At 33.5% G+C, this 21,647-nt stretch overlaps 1 protein-coding gene across 3 annotated transcripts in view; it reads left to right on the plus strand.

Annotated features, from left to right (window-relative positions):
- The window catches only part of LOC143222495 (talin-1-like), a 106,844-nt gene that overhangs the window by 39,184 nt on the left and 46,013 nt on the right, over window positions 1-21,647 (plus strand). For all 3 annotated transcript variants that reach the window (XM_076449098.1, XM_076449100.1, XM_076449099.1), the window contains exons 15-24: window positions 2,401-2,495; window positions 3,083-3,171; window positions 4,070-4,322; window positions 4,708-4,759; window positions 6,024-6,174; window positions 6,984-7,085; window positions 8,538-8,705; window positions 14,463-14,564; window positions 15,369-15,596; window positions 16,097-16,228. In XM_076449098.1, coding sequence (XP_076305213.1) covers window positions 2,401-2,495; window positions 3,083-3,171; window positions 4,070-4,322; window positions 4,708-4,759; window positions 6,024-6,174; window positions 6,984-7,085; window positions 8,538-8,705; window positions 14,463-14,564; window positions 15,369-15,596; window positions 16,097-16,228 — 1,372 coding nt within the window. The remainder of the gene's footprint in view (window positions 1-2,400; window positions 2,496-3,082; window positions 3,172-4,069; window positions 4,323-4,707; window positions 4,760-6,023; window positions 6,175-6,983; window positions 7,086-8,537; window positions 8,706-14,462; window positions 14,565-15,368; window positions 15,597-16,096; window positions 16,229-21,647) is intronic.

A 21,647-nucleotide genomic window follows, 5' to 3' on the forward strand; every position in this document is an offset into this window, starting at 1 on the left:
AGATAAAATACAAAGCTTTACTGAAAGAACAATGCTTGAAATGTATTTAGGAGGTTTTAGTGCTTATACAAAGGAAATTTGGGAAGAGAAAAAGTATTTTTAACATGGAATTTATTTTCCACTTGGACTATTTAAAACATATACTCAGTATATTCATGGACAAATTTTTATTGTAGTGTATTAAAAATACTTCACTAAAAACTGAAAGATTTCCAAATTTTTAAAAGATATACTCACTGTGCTGTAAAGGCTTTAAATGAATACAAAGAGATCATCTTGTTTTGCTTTAAACATTGATTTCAACCCATGTAATTCCTTCATAATAGAAATGTTACATTCCTATTGTAGTTATAAATAACAACAAAAGATGTAACTATAATAAACATTTCAAAGAAAATAATATAAATTTCAGTTTCAGAACATTGCCAGTAGATAAAATGTGCACAAACTTGAGTCTTTGGAAGAGTTTTTCTCTAACTTATTGGTATTAGCATTTTTGTGTAGCATTAATAACATTACTTGCATTTAGTAACACAATTATTGAGTTGTAGTATCTGCTGAAATAAAAATAATTGTTAATATGGTACTTTGATGCTCAGTATTCACTCGTAAAGTTAATTTATCAATATGCAAAAAAAAAATTTCTCTATTATTTCAGTTAATTAGAAACTAGAACAAAACATCAGTAAAGAAACAAAGTGTATTTTACAGTTAATTAAATGCTTCTTTGTTCAGCTTTTGATTAAACGTCCTTTTAATTAAAATTGCAGGTTTTGTAACTAATCAACAAAACTACAGTATTAAAGTGTAGTGTAAAGTTTGCCAAACTGGAACTATATTTCTATTTCAAATTGAAAATATACATCAAAAATACATAAATTATAAAGTAACCAAGCAACAAATGAACACACCAAAACTTAGTGAAAACAAACAAGAAAAGTTACTTTTAATTTTTGTTTTGATACACCCTTTTGTGCTTTCAAGTTTTGTTTCTTATTGCATCTGTATCAATTATGTAAATCTCTGCATATACTGTATATTCTTAATAATAATGTAATATAGTTGACAGAATTATTGCCTTAGTCTGTGTAATATAATACAGAATGTTGATATTTTTCTTCAAAGTTCGTTCTCTGTCATATTAAAAAAAATTGTTTTATCTACATGCTTAAAAGCAGGAGAGGTCAAGGTTAGTATTGAAAAGTAAAATTTTTAGTTTTTATATATTTCTTAAATGGGGAAAAGTACTTTAATTAAAAATATTCTTACTTTGCAGTATAAATAGAGCTTTTGTTTTGAAGATTTTATTCTAATATCTAAGAATGTGTTGACTGTTAATCGTCAATAAATTAATTACCTGTATGTCAAATGAGCAGTTGAAGTTTAGAAATTGTCATACTTGTATACTTAAAATTTTCTATAAAATGCAGTTCATTCACAGTGTTAAAAGAAATAGATTCTTATCATTATTTGGAACTTTGTTTTATGTTGCGTTTTTTTACTTGGTTTAACTTCTTCACACCTCTGTTTGTAGATTCAAAACATCTGTTGCATGTTTTTTATTGTATTGCCAAAACAAACTACAGGATAAACTAATTTGAAACTTTCTACAGCTTGTGTGATATTCACAAATAAAATAGTTGTATATTTGATATTTGTATGAATTCTCATAATTCAAACTGTGGAAATTGTTAAATTTGTTGTAGGTTTTAATTGCTGATTGTTTTATGTCTAGCCACACTATTATAAAATTTCAAATTTTCATTTTTAAGAGTAAATGTTCTTTTAGTTGCAACTCAAAACACACCATACACAGTAAGATACTGTGTGTATAGCTGAGAAAATATTTTAACTTGTTTCCAAGATTTTTGTATTTTAGATTCTGACTTCAGTTTGCTACATATATTTGTGTATGTGTTTTTCATGTAGTACAGTGGATGAATATTTTGAAATTTAATATAATACTGTAAGTTAGAAGTATTTTATAATTTGAGTAAGTTGGTTTTATCTGACATTTAAGTAGTAGAAGTACCTAATTTGTTTGTTACATTTCACAACAAATTCTGATTAGATCTGAGTGATGCTTATATTTTATTAATTAAAATGATAGCAGTAAATAATTTTACAACTCTTAGAGCTAATCCATCATCACTATAACTAAATGTTATACTTACTACTTTAGGTAGGACTTGTAATTCAGTGTACAGGAATAAGCCAAGACAGATAAGCATATTCTCATGTAGGACTTTGATATAACTGTCTATAATTCTGGCCTGTCTTTTATAAGCTCAGTTGTTGATATCTTTATCACTAGATAATTATTAATTGTATAAGGTTGACGTATTGTTGCATAAAAGTTAAATGAATATACACTTTTTTTTTTTTTTTTTCTCTGAATAGAGCCACAATTATGCAGCATGCTCCAGGAGCTAAGTTATCTCACGTAAACTCTGCATCACTTGCAGTCCCTGGTGTTATGAGAAGTGCAACAGATGGTAAATATAAAAAAAAAATTATAATAATTAAAAACTTGCATTTCATGTGCGAAGGAACCAGTTGGCTATCTATATGTATACGTCACAGAACCAGATAACCTTTATCTTTGTGTGTGAGTGGCTAACTAAAAAGTACAAAACAAATATTATCCTGTTAGTTTATATGAATAATATAGATATACTGTATGAAACACAATAAGAATGGTAAGGACAACTAATTTAAGTATTTGTAAGAGAAAACTCGGCTCTTTGGGCTCACAGTGAATGATTTTAATGTAAGCACTAAGTCACTCCCCCTTTGATGTGTCATACAAGTTTCAATTCAAAATGTTTGGCTTTCCAGTTTAGGCACTTTCTAAAATACTTCACAAATTATAAGGAATACATTTATGTCTCATCTAAATAGAGTTAATTATCCTTTAGTTAGCATTATTACTTGTGTGCGTGTGATGGACTTACCAACTATTTGCTCACATATTCTAATTTCATAATCGTTTATAACAAAAGATTGTAATTGTGTAAGGCTTGTTATTGATCTTCAAATGAAATATTACTGAAAATAATGTAGTTTGAACTGTAACCTCTAGGCACTCAAAGCTATAACACAGGCCACATGCAAGGTGCTCAGTATGGAGAAGTCAAAGGACAAGTTCATAGTGCTCATTCTCCTACCATAGTAAGTAGAGAGTTTTGTGATGGGCTCTTTGTGTTTTTGACTGATCACCTGAATTAAATGTATATGATACATAGTTATGCTTTCAGTATTAATAACCCTTGTATGTGTGATATCTCTAAACAAAAAGCAAGTGTTATTGGCACAATTGTTAAAAGGAATGAAAAGAGTATTTAAACCTCTGTGTGTATGCAATGACAATAAATTTTGTTTACCCAGTTTCTTTAAAAGGTAGGATCTAATCATGTAAATGTGTTTAATGTTGTTACATAGTTGCAGTACTGTGTGTAATTTCCTAATACTGATAAAAATCTTCATTTAACAGTTGTTGTTTTCATTATTTGTTTTTGTAAAACCTTAAAAGAGTGAACTGTAAACTTATAATAGAGGTTGCTTTTTTAATCATAAAAATTGTTTTAACATGTCTGATTGAATAGTTGTGATTTTATTCAAATTATTACATATAATATATATATATATAAGTTTACATCTTGCTATCATGTTTTAGTTAAAATTTGTTTTGTAGGCTCTAAAGGTGATTTCTTTCTGTCCAAAATAAATTTCAGATTGGTTGATTCAGACTTTTAATAATAAATCATTTTTACTTCGTGTTTATTAATTACCAGTAAATCTTTTCTTTTTTATATATGTGTACAAAGATAATGATGCATAAGGAAACACTACGTTTTTCTGACACTGTTAATATTAGCAACATCTTTAAATTCCATAAAATCTCAGTATCAACCTGCTAAATATTTTTGATATCATGAAAAACATAATGTGCATAGATATTATATTAGAATTGTTTCAAAATACCTTAAAGTTAAAAGTTTAATTTGGGCTGTTTCAAGAAAATGTTCATAGTCTGAGACGTATTTCATTACTGTTACTTATTTTGTAGCCACAACATCCAAAAATTCATAGTACGCTGACAGAACCACAGAAGGCTCTACTTAGCACAATTGATACAGGACGAGATGCCATAGAATCGGCACAGAAAGAATTGCAACAGAAAGCAGATCTTCCTGAAATGGGAACAGACCCTGCTTCATTGCAGTGGAAACAGAACACACTTGATGTCAAGAAACAAAGTGTGTCTTCTCATCTTGGAGCAATGAATGCTGCAACAGCACAGGTGATTACACTGACATCTGGTGAGTATAGACTTATTTAATATGAAACTTGTCTTTGTAATGTTATTGTTGATCTTACCTCAAGTAAAATTTACACTCTATAGATATTAAATATTGGTTTTAAAAAGACTTTTTTCTTTAAAAGTAAAACAAAAACATTATATATTAAAATCAAGTAATTTTCAGATAAAACGTCTTTCTGTAAAAATGTTTAATTTTTTTGTAGTTTAACTCTTTTTTTTTTATAACATTTAAATATAGTTGTGACTTCTTCAAAACTTCTTATTTTCAGATTTATTGCAATTGTTTGAAATAATTGGTTTGTAGAAGGAGTTGTTTGAACAATGTGTTTATTTATCACCAGAAATGCAATTGTTTTTGTACAACTTTACCATTTAATCTTTAGGTTCTCCAGATGAAGTTGACCATCCTGGAGTGAATGCAGCTATCAATATCATGTAAGATTTTATATCTCTCTGTTACCCAGTTTTCAGCATATTAACAAGTCATAATGGAATGGAATAAAATGTTTTTATCCTTGTACTTGGTCCATTAATTTAATAACAAATAGAAGATATGCATCATCTTGTTTTAATTATGTCAAAAAAAATCTAAATATGCTTGTATTACTGGGGTGTTTAGTGTTTTGATTTCTGTGCCAAGTTCTTTAATAGTCTGCTGAAGAAACTGTGGTGTTGGTTTAGATATATGTTGTGGTTTTTTATAAACGGTCATTCTTAAAAAACTGTATATGATATTAGTGTGGTTATGTTGTTCATGGAGTATGAAAGAACAGCCTAAAAGCTCAATTTTCTGATGTCTTATGTATAATCCCATATCATAAAAGCATCCAAATATCATTGATATTAAGATTGTGGTTTTGCTTGAAGGTGGACGAGATAAGCGTAATCACTGGTGTCTTCACTGATTTGTTATTATAGTAATAACATATAACATGATACATTGTGTCAAGATTTTTATGTTACCTGCTTCTAGTGTTATTACCACCTGTATATTCTGCATTTTTGTTAATGACTTATCTTTGCCTTAACCCTTAAAACAGTGGGAATGTTGTAGGTAGCAGCAGCAATTGATGATGGCTGTCTTTTAAGGGTTAAGCACTACAAGTGTTAATTGATAGATCCTGGTCTGTTTTCTTTAATTGGTGTGGGTTGTCTCTGTTATAGTTCTCTGGTTTTTGATATTACAGAATATTTCCTTCAGTTTAACTTGTATATGCATTATAAGAGTGACAGTCAGTCTCATAATGTGGTTGACTTCCCTCTGGCTAGTAATTCAAAATTAGGGATGGTGGCAAGTAGCCTTTAGTAGGTTTGCCATAAATACAAAATAATAATATTTCCTATACTTAATATTACATCTGTATCAATGTTTTTGGTTTGTAAATACGGCTATATAAAAGCAAAACTTACTATCTCTAAAAAGATAACTAAACTTATTAACTGTTTAATCATTAAAAAATACAAATACTTAAAAAGTTGATTTAATATTAATATACTGAAATTTGAAAATATCTTTAGAAAACAACAAAACAGTAAAGTTTTAGCAAGACTCATTATGACTGAAAGTGAATTATATCCATCCAGAATTTTTGTCAAAAGTAATTATAAAATTACATTTTATTATTAGTATTTAAGAAACAGTACACATGTAATTAATTATATACACGTGTGTATGTATTCAATTTTTTTATTACTTTAGTACCACCAACCTCCCAGAAATGTCTAAAGATATAAAAATGATAGCTGCTCTTATGGATGAAGCAGAAGGAAACAAGTTACTTGATGCTGCCCGAGGCCTTTGCTCAGCCTTTTTTGACTTACTAAAAGCTGCTGAACCTGATAGTACAGAGGTTTGACAGTTTTATAGATAGTTTAGTGTATTTTATATACTTGCTACCATCAGATAAAATTATTTTGAAGGGTTCACTGGATGAACTTGTATATCAGTTCTAGTATAATCAGTTGAATATGAAAATTTGACTAAGTTAGGTTTCTGCTTTCCCACTTGTAGACAAAAGTTACTTATTTGATAATTAGTGGTTATGGTCATATTGTGAAAAATTCCCAATAATAATCTTTTGCCAAAGTTTCATAATGTTAAATACAGTGTCATAATTATAGTTACATTCTTTATACAGTTTGGTGGTGGACATCTGTCCCCGGGTGCAGAATTGGAGGGGCGCCAAATTGATGTTACATAATTAGGAATTATGGCTTACATTTTGTAACGAGGGGGTGCAAAAACTGACTTTGTCCCTGGGCACTGAAAACCCTAGCTATGCCATTGCCAGGAACTTTATTATATCAGCTTGATTCAGTGTTTGTGTAAATACTTGTTTATAAAAAAGGTTTTGTTATGTTGCTTGTAGTTTTGTCTTTTCACCCTTTATATTGTTGAAGGTTCAGCACTGCAATTTTATTAAGGTGTCCCACTAAATGGCTTTGTTTTAAATACAAAAAAGGAAAACATTAGTGTGTAACTTAGAGGTATAAAGTGTATTTGAGTTTACTTGAAAAAATATTTTTATGAGCAAGATAAAAATGTATATTACTGCAAAATAAATTGTATAGTAAACAGGAAATTGTAAACATGTTAAAAGAGGAAAAAAATGCCAGTTGGAATAATTAAAATAAGTGAAAGTCTCAAAATTATTTTTAGCCTCGTCAGAACTTAATCCAAGCTGCTACACGAGTTGGAGAAGCTAGCCATGGCGTCCTGTACACCATTGGTGAAGAAGATGGTGTTGACAAGGAAGTACAGGTAATATTCAGTTAAAAAGGACTTTTTTCCATAATGGTTTAAGAAACTTTTTTTAATTTATTGAACTTTGTTTCTTTATTATGTGGTTAGTATCAAGTAAGTTTGAAAAAATTGTGTTTTAAACATTAAGATTGTGGAAAATAAATAGATTATTCTGTATTTTTCTTTTGATCTGCTTAATACTTTTCCCATCAGTCATTTTCACCAAGTTGCTACTGAGTTCATCATTATTAGTTTGCACAGATTAGTCTTAGCCAGGCTACTTATTATAAGGTACAATCAGATTAATCATAACTGATTATCATATGGTACTATTAGTTTATTTGTACTTTATTATGGCTGTGCATTAAATAGTGTTAGCATGCCCACTTTTAAACCTTATGGCTCTCAGTTCACATCCTGTTGTTTCAGAATTGCACTCCACACTTTGTGGTAGTAGGTTTGTTGTAAGTTAGATGATCCAATTTCACTATTTTGTCAGGATGACCCATGAATTGACAGTGAGTGCTGTGGATTAATTGCCTTCTAGAATGTGAGTTTAAAAATAGGAGGACTAACACACTTAACCCTTAAGTAGCTTTGGAAGAATATCCAAAATAAATGTATGTGATTGTTATATGTTGATGTCAAAGTTAATTATAGTGATAACTGATATTTATACGTTCCCACCAGATTAATCCTGTCAGTTTTGATGTACCTGATTACTATAAATTCCCATCAGACTATTGGTTGTTCTGGTCTTCATAAAGCTATCGAATAGAGAATTATCTCATTGTCTGTTTAGGAACTGATTTTTTCTAATCTTATTAATTTATTCCAAGTGATTGTACTTGTGCAGTTTCATGCTAGGAACCACAAAAACTGTTATGTTTAAGTATATTTCCTTATCTAGAAGATATGTGTGATCAATTATTTGCACTATAAAAGCTTTACTGTTTCTTGTACAGTTATCATAAAATTTTAAATGTAGAAACTTTGTTTTTTCATGGAAAATGTTCCTGAAAAAAATAAATTTCAGTCTCTTTTTTGTATTTACATCTACCACAATCACAGCAGTGAATAAAATGAGTTTAATAACTGAAAGTAGGAATAAGATTTGAATAAATAGAAAGAGTTAACTTGAAAGCAATTACAAAAACAGTTAATGCAAATTTTCAAGACCTTTGAAAAGTAAACTTGACCTTAAATGAAGCAAGTAACTAAAAACTGTTCTTATTGCTTATATTTAAAATGTGTGTAAAATACATGTTTTCTAGGTTTGGTGAAATAAAGATCCCAGTATGGCTAGTTGTGACCTAAGTTTGTTTTGGTACTGGTTTGTTTTGCATGGTTTGGTGCTGCAAAAAGGAAACAAATTAATGAACGTACTTTGACTGTTAGAATTTTCTTTCATGTTTTGTCCATAAGCTACTTTTAATATGTTTTAAAAATAATTTTATTACTTTTTGTCAGGATTTTCTGTTGAGTCTGGCTAAAGGAGTGGCAAATGCAACTGCAGCATTAGTTTTGAAAGCCAAGAATGTGGCCAGCAGATGTGACGATTCAGTTTTGCAGAACAAAGTAATCAGTTCTGCAACTCATTGTGCCTTAGCTGCTTCTGAGCTGGTTGCTTGTGCAAAGGTAAATGATTAGCTCTCTGAATTTATTTTGTAGGAATAATAAAATATTTTCATATTTATCACTACTTAACCCTATCACTATGGGCCGTGGGTCAAAGGTCATGTCGTATAACGTTTGTTGACTTGCATTCAAAATTTTATTGAACTACTATTTATAAATGTGTGTCAAGAAGTTTGGTATCAAATTGTAGATTAGAATTCAAATAATATGATACATTGGTGAATTTAAAAGTAAATATCAAGAAAGAAATCCTAAATATTGATTTTTGTATGTGCAGAATTGGTATAGATTAGATGTTTGTGATGTCCAAATATAAAGTATATAGTTTTTTTTAATTGGAAACTCAAATTACCAATATTGACAAGCTAAAATCTAAATTTACACCTTCTGTCTGTTTTGTTAAATGTACTTCCCATTTTTGAAAACACTTTATGTACACCTACTTTATTTACAACTCTGATAAACTCGGGACATTCCTTGTGTAGTTTTCTGAGCCTTTTCAAACCATTTACTTGGAAAATTCATTCTTTTCGTTGTGGATGTCAAACAGTAAAGATAAGTATTTAGTGAGCTCAAAATTTTCTAGTTTTTAGACCCAAGGCTTGATAAATTATACTGGAATTCTGCGATACTGATACAGTAATTTATGATTTTTAGTTACTTCAAACTATGTATATGTTAGAGACAATTAATACCAGTAAAGTTAAGTGAACAAAATCACAAGGAAGGACAGCATTAAAAACTGGAACTCCAAACCTCTGACTAATTATATTAGCTTGTTAAACAAGCTGAAACAAAAATAAACAAAAAACACTGCACTAATTGAACAGATCCCAGTGTACAAGCTGTAATGTGGGATATAAAATGTATCATAGGTTTTGGAGGTGACTGCAGAAGTTTGACCCACATTGCAGTGGGGATACACAATTTAGTTTTAACCTCTGTTTGTCAGTTTCACATAAGAAATAAAGAGGAGTAGCAATAGGTATAGAAATAGAAATTAGGAGAGTGAAATGTCTGTGCTTAAGCCCACAATATTTCCATATCTATATCATACTGCCTGCAGACAGTTGAGGGAAGATAATTGTTCTCAAAAGTAAAGAAGAAGAAGAAAAAAAAAAGAACTAATTAAAATAAGAAAAAAAAATAAGGTTTGGGAGTAAGTAAGTTAAAAACTTACCTCTTGAAGTTAGCATTCCAGCCACCATCATGGTAGAAAGGCACTAATTGGTACTCCAGTAAATGAATTATACTAGTATGAAGAGTCCATTCCAGTTATCTAAATAAACTCGTATGACTCCCAACCACCATCCATTTATTAAGTTCACTGTATCATGCCTTTATATAAGCCTTTATATGCAGCAAGGTGTACATCCACATAAAGTAGTGCCAAGTTGTTAAATTACCTTATTCATAAATAAAAAATAATTATTATAAATTTTAAGTAAAATTTCTCTAATTTTCACTCTTGATATTTATTTAATACATTCTTATATTTGTTACAGAATAGTTTGATAATTTTATTTAAAGTTTCTTTATTAAATCCATTAACTATTAATTTTTTATCAGCATTTCAACATTACTGACAAAATATTGTAGTTTATTACAAATTTTACAATATTTCAATAATTGCAAAGTTATAATGCTTATTTTTATTCATATTCTCCATGTGTAAAATTTGACAAGGCTTAGAAACAAACAAGTTCTAATCTCATAACTAGAAGAGATAATTATTTTCTATAATTCTGGCCTGGCATGGCCAAGTAGTTAGGGTACTTGAATCACAGTCTGAGGGCCACAGGTTCAAATCCTCATCCTACCAAACATGCTCTCCCTTTCAGCTGTGATGGCATTATAATGTGATGGTTATTCTCACAATTCATTGGTAAAAGAGTAGCCAAAGATCAAAACAGAAACAATCTATAATTTTACACACACACACACACACACACACACACACAATAAAACTGAAATGTGACTATTTCACAAAATACTAGTCTATTAAATTACAGTCAAGATAGGTTACTTTGTAAAAGCCAGTCTTATATTCTTGGATAAAGTAACACGAGTGTATACTCACTACATCAATAAAACTTCTGTAATGTTAGCCAGGCACTGCTAAAAAAACCAGTATATTAGAAATAATAAATAAATATAAGTGTATAATGTTATGAAATTTAAACTGTTTAAACTCAATGTATGTAGTCATTGTAGAACAAAAACATTTATTTCCCAGGTTTTTATTGTGGTAACAAGGTCAGTCAAATTGATGGGTCTTGTATAGAGTTAAGATAGAGAAAATAATAGATAAAATGTAAACAAATGTTTGAAATGTACTTAGGAGGTTTTAGATTGTACAAATGATTTTTGAGATTTATATGAGGAGCAATAGTTTTTTAATCATAATATGAAAATCACTTTGCACTCATTAGTAACAAAAGTCTTATTATGTTTACAGACAAATCTATAGTAAAAATACTTCATTAAAAAGTCTTATTTTTCTGTTCAAAAGACTTGTAATATTTCACAAACATCTACCAAATTTTATGAAGGTACAAATACTACGTTAAACGTTATAGTGTAAATAATTAACACGTGCAGATGTGTATATGAGCTTGTGTATTTTGTGCTAAATTTGTCAACAAAATTGTTAAACATACATAGTTTATTGCATGTTATGAACCAATTAGCACATTTCTTTTTTTCTCTAATTACAATTGAAATAAAACAGATATTGCCCATTTCCTTTGTTTCATATTTGTAATAACTGTCTGTGTATATCTGTTTAATACAGTGGCCCTTATTTTGGGGATAAAATTCTAAAGTAATTAATTAATTTTTTTTGGGACACACTGTACTTGTAGAACAGTTCACCAGAAACAAAAGTAGACAAAGCATGTTAAAGTGTTGCTCACTGGCTCTTGATGTTTTTCATCCTATGTTGCTTGTGCTGTACAGTGTGGATCACACACATAGTGAATTGCCCAAACAAATAAAAAACTGTATACCTGGTGGAAGTGTTATTGAAACAGTTGAGGGTAAGAACTTTAAAAAATGTCACAAATAAATACACTACAGAACCATAGAAGAATGAATTCCTTGAAGCTGCCAGTGTGCTCTCATATAACAGAATCAAGCAACGTTTGTTTTTGCAGCATTAATGTTGATGCTTTTCCTTGCATCAGTTCTCCTTGACCATCAAAAGGAGGTATTATTTTTGGTTCTCATCTGGCTGTATTCTTTTATGGGAGCCACAATACCTTTGCGATGTTGTTGACAACTTGAAGTTGCTTGTAAATTTCTTTACCTTGAAAAATTCTTCATCTTGTTCTTATTAGCCTGAGTTCTTGGATAACCAGTGGTTTAATCTGATGCCTGTGATTTTTAAAAGCTTGAGATTGTTCACCATGACTTTGACCCTTGTCTCCAAGTCCTTCTGTACATCCATTGCCTTGTTCAGGTAATCTTAACTCCTGTGGCTTTCAAGAGTTCGGATAATACTGTGCTTTATCTCCATAAACACATTATCGTCAAAGAAGGTGAGAGTGAAGAGTTCATCAGAGAAATATCAGAGTTGGCAGAGAAACTTCTTCAATGTGGTATTGACCATCTGTGGACCTCAAATCTTGTAAAGTTAAACCTGGATGAATTGCTAGTTTTTCTTTGGAGCAGATAATGGGAGAGGGTTTGACACTATGCTTTACTTTAAACGGTGGACACGAATGTACAAATTATTCTCATTGCTGTCTTCTTTCTGTCTGTGAGCCTGGAAATATGAACACTTTTGGAGCAAAGATGGCTTTTGCCATACATCTGTTGTCATGCATCACTCCTAGAGACATTAACTAAACTCCTTGAAGTGGCATCTCTCTGAAAGAAAGAAAGCACTGACGTTAATAAAACAGGGCATCATAAGAGCATGAGGTAAAACTTGGTATCTTGGTAGCAAACTCTAATTTTAAATGTGTTTGGCTAAACAGTGGTTTTTTTTATTAACCCTCACAAATCCTCAGGGTGTCCCACTAAAAACTCAGTATATATTAATAATATTGTGCTTAAAGAAATCACTAAACATACTGTGCAAAAGTGTTAGAAGAAGTGAATATTTTGTCTTTTTTTCCATTTTATGAGGCTGATTATTCATGCCATTAAAGAAATGTAAATTTCAGTACTATGGTAAGGCTTCACTGATCCCTGTTAACAACTGAATGAGCCAGAATGAGAATACTTATCATTGTTTAGAATTTCCAAATACTTGTACCAAGGGCATGTCATAAGGGTTCATACTGATCAAATTTAGGGTCTGAAATAGCTGTTATGGGTACTTCATGGAGTGTCTTAATTATATAAAAAGGAACTAGCATGTGATATCAACATATGCTAGAAGAAATCATTTTAATTGCATTCCACAAAAAAACATTGCCAAAAAACCATGTTTAGCACTATATATTAAAGTTATTGTCATGCTATAGCCCAAAAATCATAGAAAATTACCAGTGGAGCAAAGAGTTCATATAAAAGCTTTACCTGATGGTGGTTGAACTCTCTAACAAATTGTTATAGACTTGAAATGCTCCCCAAACACGGTCAACTACATACACCCTAGATTGTGAAACTGAGGTAGATAAAGAAAGGAAAGAGGCAGAACACCTAATCTCAACACTGATGTTAAGTATCTTCATTTATGCAGCCTTGGGGACAGAAGGAAGACAACCACTGTTCTCAAGTATGAGAAAAACAACCATGTACCAAATGACAAAAAAGTGTCCGGATGTTTAGTATCAAGAAGACTTACTGATGATGGAATATTTGGTTGTGTAAAATTTTTAAAAATCTTTTCTTTGATCTCCAGATATTTTCAAGAGACTGAAATTTGCTAAAAAAAACTACTAAAACTGAACTGCTAATGATTGGAAAAGAGTATTATGGACAGATGAGTCCAAGTTTGAAATATTTGGTTCAAAGCATAAGTTGAACATCCAATGGAAGAAAGGGGAAAGATACTTACCTCAGTACATAACACTACAAAAAAGCATGGGAGAGGCAGTCTGATGGTTTTGGGGTGTTCTTCTGCAGAAGCAACATGAGATATTTTCAAAATAGATAGAATAATGGACCAGCACAAATATGATCATATACTGATCCACCATTTTATATCCAGTGATTTGTGTATTATTGGCAAAATATTCTATAACCAAGAAGATAATAATCTCATCCAATCTGCAGAAATTGCTAAGAAAGAAACTGCCTGAGTCATTTAAACATTGCAATGACCTCCACAGAGCTCCAATCTCAAAAACAATTGAGCAGATGTGGGTTTGATAGATGGAAAACTTGACTGATCAAAAGTTACTTTCAAAGAAACATTATGGAAGCATATCGGAGACATTTGGAGGAAAATACCAAAGGGCACTGATTACATATGTTGCAACAATGACTGAAAGACTGTACAATTATTAAAACAGAAGAGGAACACACAAAATATTAACTGTTTGTTGACCTCGAGCATTTCCACTGAGTTTCTGTTGAACTAAATACAAAGATTAATAACATTTTAATGTTTCATCTGTGATTTACCTTCCATCCTTCATTGAAAGTAGCCTGAAATCTAATTCTTAACTTTGTCTTAACAATTTTGCACAGTACTGTAAGTTTTTTTTGTTTTGAATTCATTGAAATAAGACTCTTTTTTTTTTTGCATTTTAAGTTTCACGTCTCTATTCTTCATGTATGTAGTGTTTGTTCTTATGATACCAGGTAGTTGCACCAACCATCTGTAATTCTGCATGCCAACAACAGCTAACTGAAGCAGCTAAAGAAGTTGCTAGGGCTGTGGAAAATATTGTAACAGTTTGTCAGGTGGGTTCATACTTTAATTTGTAGTATGTTTGAGAGAGTCTTGCATTCTGTGTTCCTTTGTGTAAGATATTGTGTGCTGGTTTTAAATTTTTTCTCTTCTGAATATTATCACAGGTATTAATTTGCAATATTGCAATTTTTATTAACTTTATTTTTGTTGGAAATAATTTTAGGCTTATTATTTGTTGTGTCGTATGGTGTTGTATGCCAGATTTAAGTTTGAGTTTTATCTAATTGAATATTTGCCCAGTTATGCTATATCAGTGAACCTATAATTAAAGCCCAATTATTTAGCATTTTCAGTGCATGTTTGAAGTTTGTTTTTTTCGAATGAACTTACTATTTTATTTTACCCTATGGGGTAAAACAAAATTGTAGTGTTTGATCTGAGAAAGTTGTTCACTCTGATGTAAGATTACATAAAGAAAGTGTCTATATCGTTCTAGTTATGGTGTTGAATTTTAAAGAAATTATGTAGAGAAAACCAAAATATTCTGACAGAAGATTCTAATAATAACATTGTGAGAAAAATCTGAAGTTAGTTCTGTATGGTACTGTCACAAATTGATAGATTTAGATGCACAAGAACATTTACTGAGATGGTTGTCTTCTCATAAAATTTAATTTACAATTAAAATAATCTTCTAATTTTTATCTACTCATAAATATCATGTAAGCATGAATAACAGTGACTCATAAAGTTGGAATATATTTAGCTTTTTATACACAGTTCTATGTTTCTCTGTGTGATGTGACACCCAATTCTACCCAAACTTATATCTCTTTGAATCATTAATGTCTTAGGAAGCAGTGAGGGATGAAACACTCTTAAAAGAACTTGGGGGTGCTGCTACAGATGTGACTCAGGCTCTTAATGATCTGTTAAATCATGTACGAAATCTTCCTGAGCAGTATGGGCAATCTTCGGAGCATGAGGGTGCTGTAGACACGATTCTTGATGCCACTGACAAGCTTTTCAGTAGTACAGGTGATGCCAGTGAGATGGTTCGACAAGCCAAGGTCCTTGCTCAGGTATAACATATACTTACAGCTGAATAAAAGGTAGTACATTTAAATAAAAGCATGAAATTATATTTTGAAGAAGGGGTAATTTTTTGTTGTAGTATTTGCTCTTCCTTAAAACCCTGAAATAGTTATGAAGTAAATCATTTAGTAACAATATACTTCAACATTATCATCTATAAAAAGAGTTTACAAAATTTGCACCATAGTCTTAATAAAAGTTTTAGTTAACTGTATAACGTGGTTAAAAGTTTATATTTACTGAAGTTTTAATAGGATAAAATGTTAATTAAATTTTAATATGTGTAATATCATATGAAATAAATTTAGATATTTATGAGCATGTGCTTTTATAAATTCTTTTTTATGTTAATGATGTCATAAAATGATCAGTTTTAAGGAATTTTGTCATTTAAAGAAACTTGCACATTAGAACAGAATTATATCTTTTACTTGTGAAAAAGAAATTTTAAATACATGGATAATTAAGATTGTAAATATAATTTTAGTCAACAGCTCAACTTATTCAAACCATCAAAGGAGAAGCTGAATCTCAACCAGACACAGATTTACAAAAACGTTTACTAGCAGCAGCCAAAATGTTAGCAGATGCAACGACTCGAATGGTAGAAGCAGCAAAGGTGCGAAAATCATTAGTACAAGTTTGTAATTTTATTTGATATTATTATTATGGATTTTAATATAACATTCTGTATAACAAGTAAGCAAAATTAAATAAGGTAATGGATATGTTATGGGATTTAATAGTATTAGTATTGCTGAGTAGATGTATAGTTTCATTTACACATAAACAATATTTTCTATAGTCAGTGGACAATAAGTTCAAAACTAAGTATTTTAACAAGAACAAATCACATTTTATGTGCAGTGTAAACATTGAACCAAGAAATTACTACACAGTTCTTACTTTTTTTATTATTATTTTGGTTTTCATATTTCAAATAATTCAGTGTTCATCCAGTGGCAAGTAATTACAATATAAATGAGATAATGAAGTTCGGGGAAGGAAAGAAAAATCTAACGTATATGTTTTTTTATGTACCAAGGTATAAGATTTTGGTAAATAGAAATTAAAATTAAGAATTCTCTAATAGTTTTGATAATTTCAATTCTGTGTGTCACTCATATGCTTTGTTTTTTAAACATCCTCTTCTCTTTTACCAAAATATTAAATTGTAATATTTCTATAAGCTGCTTGGATCAGGTGGCTGGAAATTAATTATGAAAAATTAACTTAGAATTTAATCTATTCTGGACAAATGTAGCATTTTTTACACATATGCAACAAAATTTTTTGTACTTAAAGTGGGAAAAAAATCTTGTTTAATTATTCTTCAGTTTTGTGTTTTTTTTTTTACAAATTAGATCATAAAGAGTAAACCTTATTTACAGTTTTATTTGGACCCCTCAGTGTGGATTCCTGTACGTGGTGAGGGGACCTCCCAGGGAAGGTTCTGTTTTATCTGGTTACCTTCTCTGGGATCTAAACATCCACCCACATGTTTGCCGTGCGTGGCGACCTGTGAAGGGGAGGAGAGGATCCTGGTGGTTGAGGGGTTTAACCCTAACACACCACTTTGGCCTCGAATTCCTGTAGACAGACGGCCTTTGGGTGGCCCCCTGGGTCAATCGGCTGGTCCACTTGGGCTAGAGTCAACCAAGTACCAGTGTGGAAGTTCTCAACGGGTGTTGTGGACATTGTGCCTTATGCTGGTGTTTGAGTATAGTGCTCACGAAACCCTGGCGTTGCTGCATTGTCCTTGCTGCATTGTCCTTGCATGACTTTGTAGTGCGTCTCCTTGTAGGGCTCCATGGCGGGTGGGGTCAGTGGGTACCGAAATTTTTCCTTTTTCCTATGAATCCTCCAAAAAATTTAAATAAAATTGTAAAAAAACAGTCAATGGGTAAGCGACCACGTCTTGAATACTCAGAACAGCAATCTTCAACATCAGTAACACACGCACCTCATTTTCTTATATTACATTCTCTTTCGGAAAAACCTTTAGGGCAAATGTCCCCTTTTTTTATTCAAAAGGGACTAGAGGGACTTGCTGGCTCTCCAAAATCAGTAAAGAAACTTCGATCTGGAGACATATTGGTTGAAACATCCACATCCCAACACAGTGAACTCCTCTTGAATTCATAGGCAATTGGGGATATACCTATTGAGGTTACACCCCATGCTACCTTGAATTCTTCACGAGGAGTTATTGTTGAAAGGGATTTGAAGAACGTTCCCGAGTCAGAGATTCTCGCTGGTCTCTCCACTCAAGGAGTTTCTGCAGTGAGGCATCTCCACTGCAAAGATGGAGTTATGCTGCCAACAAATACCCTCGTTTTAACATTTACTTCACCACGTGCACCTGCCACCATCAAGGCAGGTTATCTCATTCCCTCTTCGATGTTTCCAATGTCAGAGATTCGGCCACTCAAAGACATCTTGTCGTGGTTCCCTGACATGTGCTCGTTGTGGACGCAAGGACCACGATGCCTATGACTGTGACATGAACCCACATTGCGTAAACTGCAATGGTTCTCACCCCTCTTACTTTCATTCTTGCCCAAAATGGTTGGAGGAAAAAGAGGTGCAGCGTTTGAAAACAACACATAACATTAGTTATCCTGAGGCTCGAAAATTGCTGTCCACAACTCCATCTCAGACATATGCTGCTGCACTTCATTCCACAACTACAGTGGGAGTGCAGACAGATCTCTCTGTGCCTCCAAGAGAATCATTTTCAAAACAAATGAAAAGCCTTTTTACCTCCGTGGTTAAAAAGGTTGATGAATTGACTTCCACACCCATCTCTGTTCCTCCCATACCTTCCAACAAACCTCAAGATCCACGTCCTTCAGTTTCAAATACAGGCATTTCTTCTGATACATCTTTTCTCCCACCACAAGAGACAAAACAATTATTCGTTCTCGTCCTCAGTCACTGGATTCCCCTTCCAATAACAAAAACCTGCCCACCCGACCCAGAGCAGGATCCATGGAGGTTGATAGACCTCCTCCGACTAAAGACAGTAAAGAAAAAAGACGTGGTCGTAAACCGAAGGGTTCTCTAGCCACTTCACCTACCCGTTAAAAATGGCCACCTTGATACAATGGAATTGTTGAGGGTTACGTTCTAATCTGGATGATATCAAAACACTGATTGCTTCCTACTATACTGTTTGTCTTTCTTTACAAGAGACATTTCTCAAAACTAGTGATACTGTCTCCATTCGGCAGTTTTCTCTGTACAGAAATGACAGGTTGTGTGATGGTCGAGTACATGGAGGGGTGGCACTGTTGGTTGATCAACACGTGGCCACCCTGTCTTTGTCACTAAACACGCCCTTGGAGGCTGTAGCCATCCGTGTTTCCTTGGGTCATACCATCACTGTTTGTTCTCTGTACCTGTCCCCTGGAGAGACATATGATCAATCATATCTTGATGCTCTCGTTGAACAGTTGCCATCTCCATTTCTAATCCTAGGGGATTTTAATGGACATCATCCCCTCTGGGGAAGTGCTATTATTGATGGGAGGGGCCAATCTGTAGAGCGGATGCTCTCTGATCACAATCTTTCTCTTTTCAATACTGGTTCTTCCACTTACTTTCATGCACCTAGTCAGTCCTTTACCACTATTGATCTTTCAGTTTGCTCCCCTTCATTATTCTCCCATTTTTCATGGAGGGTTGACAGTAATCCACTAGGCAGTGATCATTTTCCGATCCTTTTGAGAGAGACTGGCGTGGTCGATGCCACCCTACCAGCGTGCCCGGTGGAAGCTGGATCAGGCAGACTGGTCCACTTTCACTGCTCTCGCAGAACTTGATCCTGCCATTGTAAATCAGCCATCAATAGACGACTGTGTAGCAGCGGTAACTGACTGTATTACACATGCAGCTGCTCAGTGTATTCCTAAAACCTCGACACGTTTTCCACGATATCCTCATCCGTGGTGAAATCCTGCTTGCCACTTAGCACGGAAGGCTCAAAAGTGGGCCTGGGATACTTTTCGTAGATATCCCACACTTTCAAACCGGGGTTGCTTTCCAACGGGCCCATGCACATGCTAGGTGGGTAAGACGTCAAAGCCAGAAGGAATCTTGGATTAAGTTCACAACCAGCATATCTTCTACCACCAGTTCCAAGATCATATGGGACAGGATTCGAAAGGTTAATGGGCACTACAATTCTATCCTCCTCTCGATCTTACTCTCTGATGGTCAGGAGGTGACTGATGTTCGGAACATCGCTAACACTCTAGGTGAAAGCTTTTGCCGGGTATCTAGCACTTCTGCTTGTTCCTCCACCTTCCTGGCCATCAAGACTCGGGCAGAGCGATCACCTCTTTCCTTTCGAACTGACTGTTTCTTTGACTATAATTGTCCCTTTACCCTGGTGGAACTAAAAAATGGCCCTTCATCGGTCTGCCAGTATGTCTGTTTGACCTGATGATATTCATTATGACATGCTGCACCATCTATCTCCTGCTTCCCTTGATGTCCTTCTGATTGTTTTCAACCGGATCTGGCAGGAGAATGTTTTTCCTGATGCCTGGCACCAGGCTATTATTTTACCTTTCTCTAAGCCAGGTCAGATCCCAAGATTCCTTCAAACTACCATCCAATTGCTTTGACGAGCTGTCTCTGTAAGACATTAGAAAGGATGGTTAATGCTCGTCTTGTTTGGTTCCTTGAATCAAACAACCTCCTCTCGCCCACCCAGTGTGAGTTTCGTCGACAGCACTCCACCACAGACCACCTAATTCGTCTTGAAACATCTATCAGAGAAGCCTTTCTCAACCGCCAACATCTTGTATCAATATTCTTTGACATAGAGAAGGCTTACGACACAACATGGAGGTATGGCGTTTTGCGAGACCTCCATACATATGGGTTACGTGGCCATCTACCCAGGTTTATTAAAAATTTTAATGGACAGGAGATTCCAAGTTCGTGTGGGTTCGACACTTTCCCGTTCTTTTGTACAGGAACTTGTAGTCCCTCAAGGCTGTGTATTGAGTGTTACACTCTTCAGTATAAAAATAAATGCCATCACTGAACAACTCCCTCTCACTGTTGCGAATGGGCTGTATGTCGACGACTTTCACATCTCATGTCAGTCGTCAAACATGAGATATATTGAGCGGCAACTACAAACCGCCCTCAATTGTGTACGGAAGTGGACTCTGGCGAACGGCTTTAATTTCTCTCTCTCCAAAACTGTATGCATGCACTTTTGCCATCGACAGGGTATTCACTCTGATCCTGAACTTCATATTGGTGAAGTTTTGCTGCCAGTGGTCCGGAGACCAAGTTCTTGGGGCTTATCTTTGATCGTAAACTGACCTTTATACCACACTTAAAGCAGCTTCGGGTCAAATGCACAAGAGCACTGAACATCCTCCGTGTTCTCTCTTCTACCAGTTGGGGGCAGATCGCTGTTCAATGTTAAAGGTATATCGTGCTCTTATTAGATCGAAACTCAATTATGGATCAATGGTCTATGGCTCTGCCAGACCCTTGGCTTTAAAGATGCTGGACCCCATTCATCACCAAGGACTTCGACTCTGCACTGGGGCTTTCCGTATCTCTCCAGTTCAAAGTATATACATTGAATCTCATGAACCTTCTCTACACCTTTGCCGTTTGCAACTATCTTTACAATATACTTCGAAACTTCATTCCTTACCAAAGCATCCCACCTGGAAATGTGTTTTCCTTCCTCGGTGGGCAGTACTTTTTCAGAACAGACGATCTGTCATTGCTCCGTTTGGCCTTCGCATCCGGCAATTGGATGAATTGGGTCTGTCCTTGGATAACATTGCAGATTCCACAGGTCGCCCATCCCACCATGGCTTATTACAGCCCCAAATGTGACCTTTCTTTCAGTCACCTAAAAAGGCAGATACTCCAGATTGGAAGTACCGTCTTTTATTCAATGAATATCTTTCAAACAATCATTCAGTTCCCATTTATACAGATGGTTCCAAATCAGGTAATTCAGTGGGCTCTGCTATGGTTTGCTATGGGTCAGTAGTTGC

This window comes from Tachypleus tridentatus, chromosome 8 (assembly GCF_004210375.1).
Source record: "Tachypleus tridentatus isolate NWPU-2018 chromosome 8, ASM421037v1, whole genome shotgun sequence".
In the NCBI taxonomy this organism is placed as follows: Eukaryota; Metazoa; Arthropoda; class Merostomata; order Xiphosura; family Limulidae; genus Tachypleus; species Tachypleus tridentatus.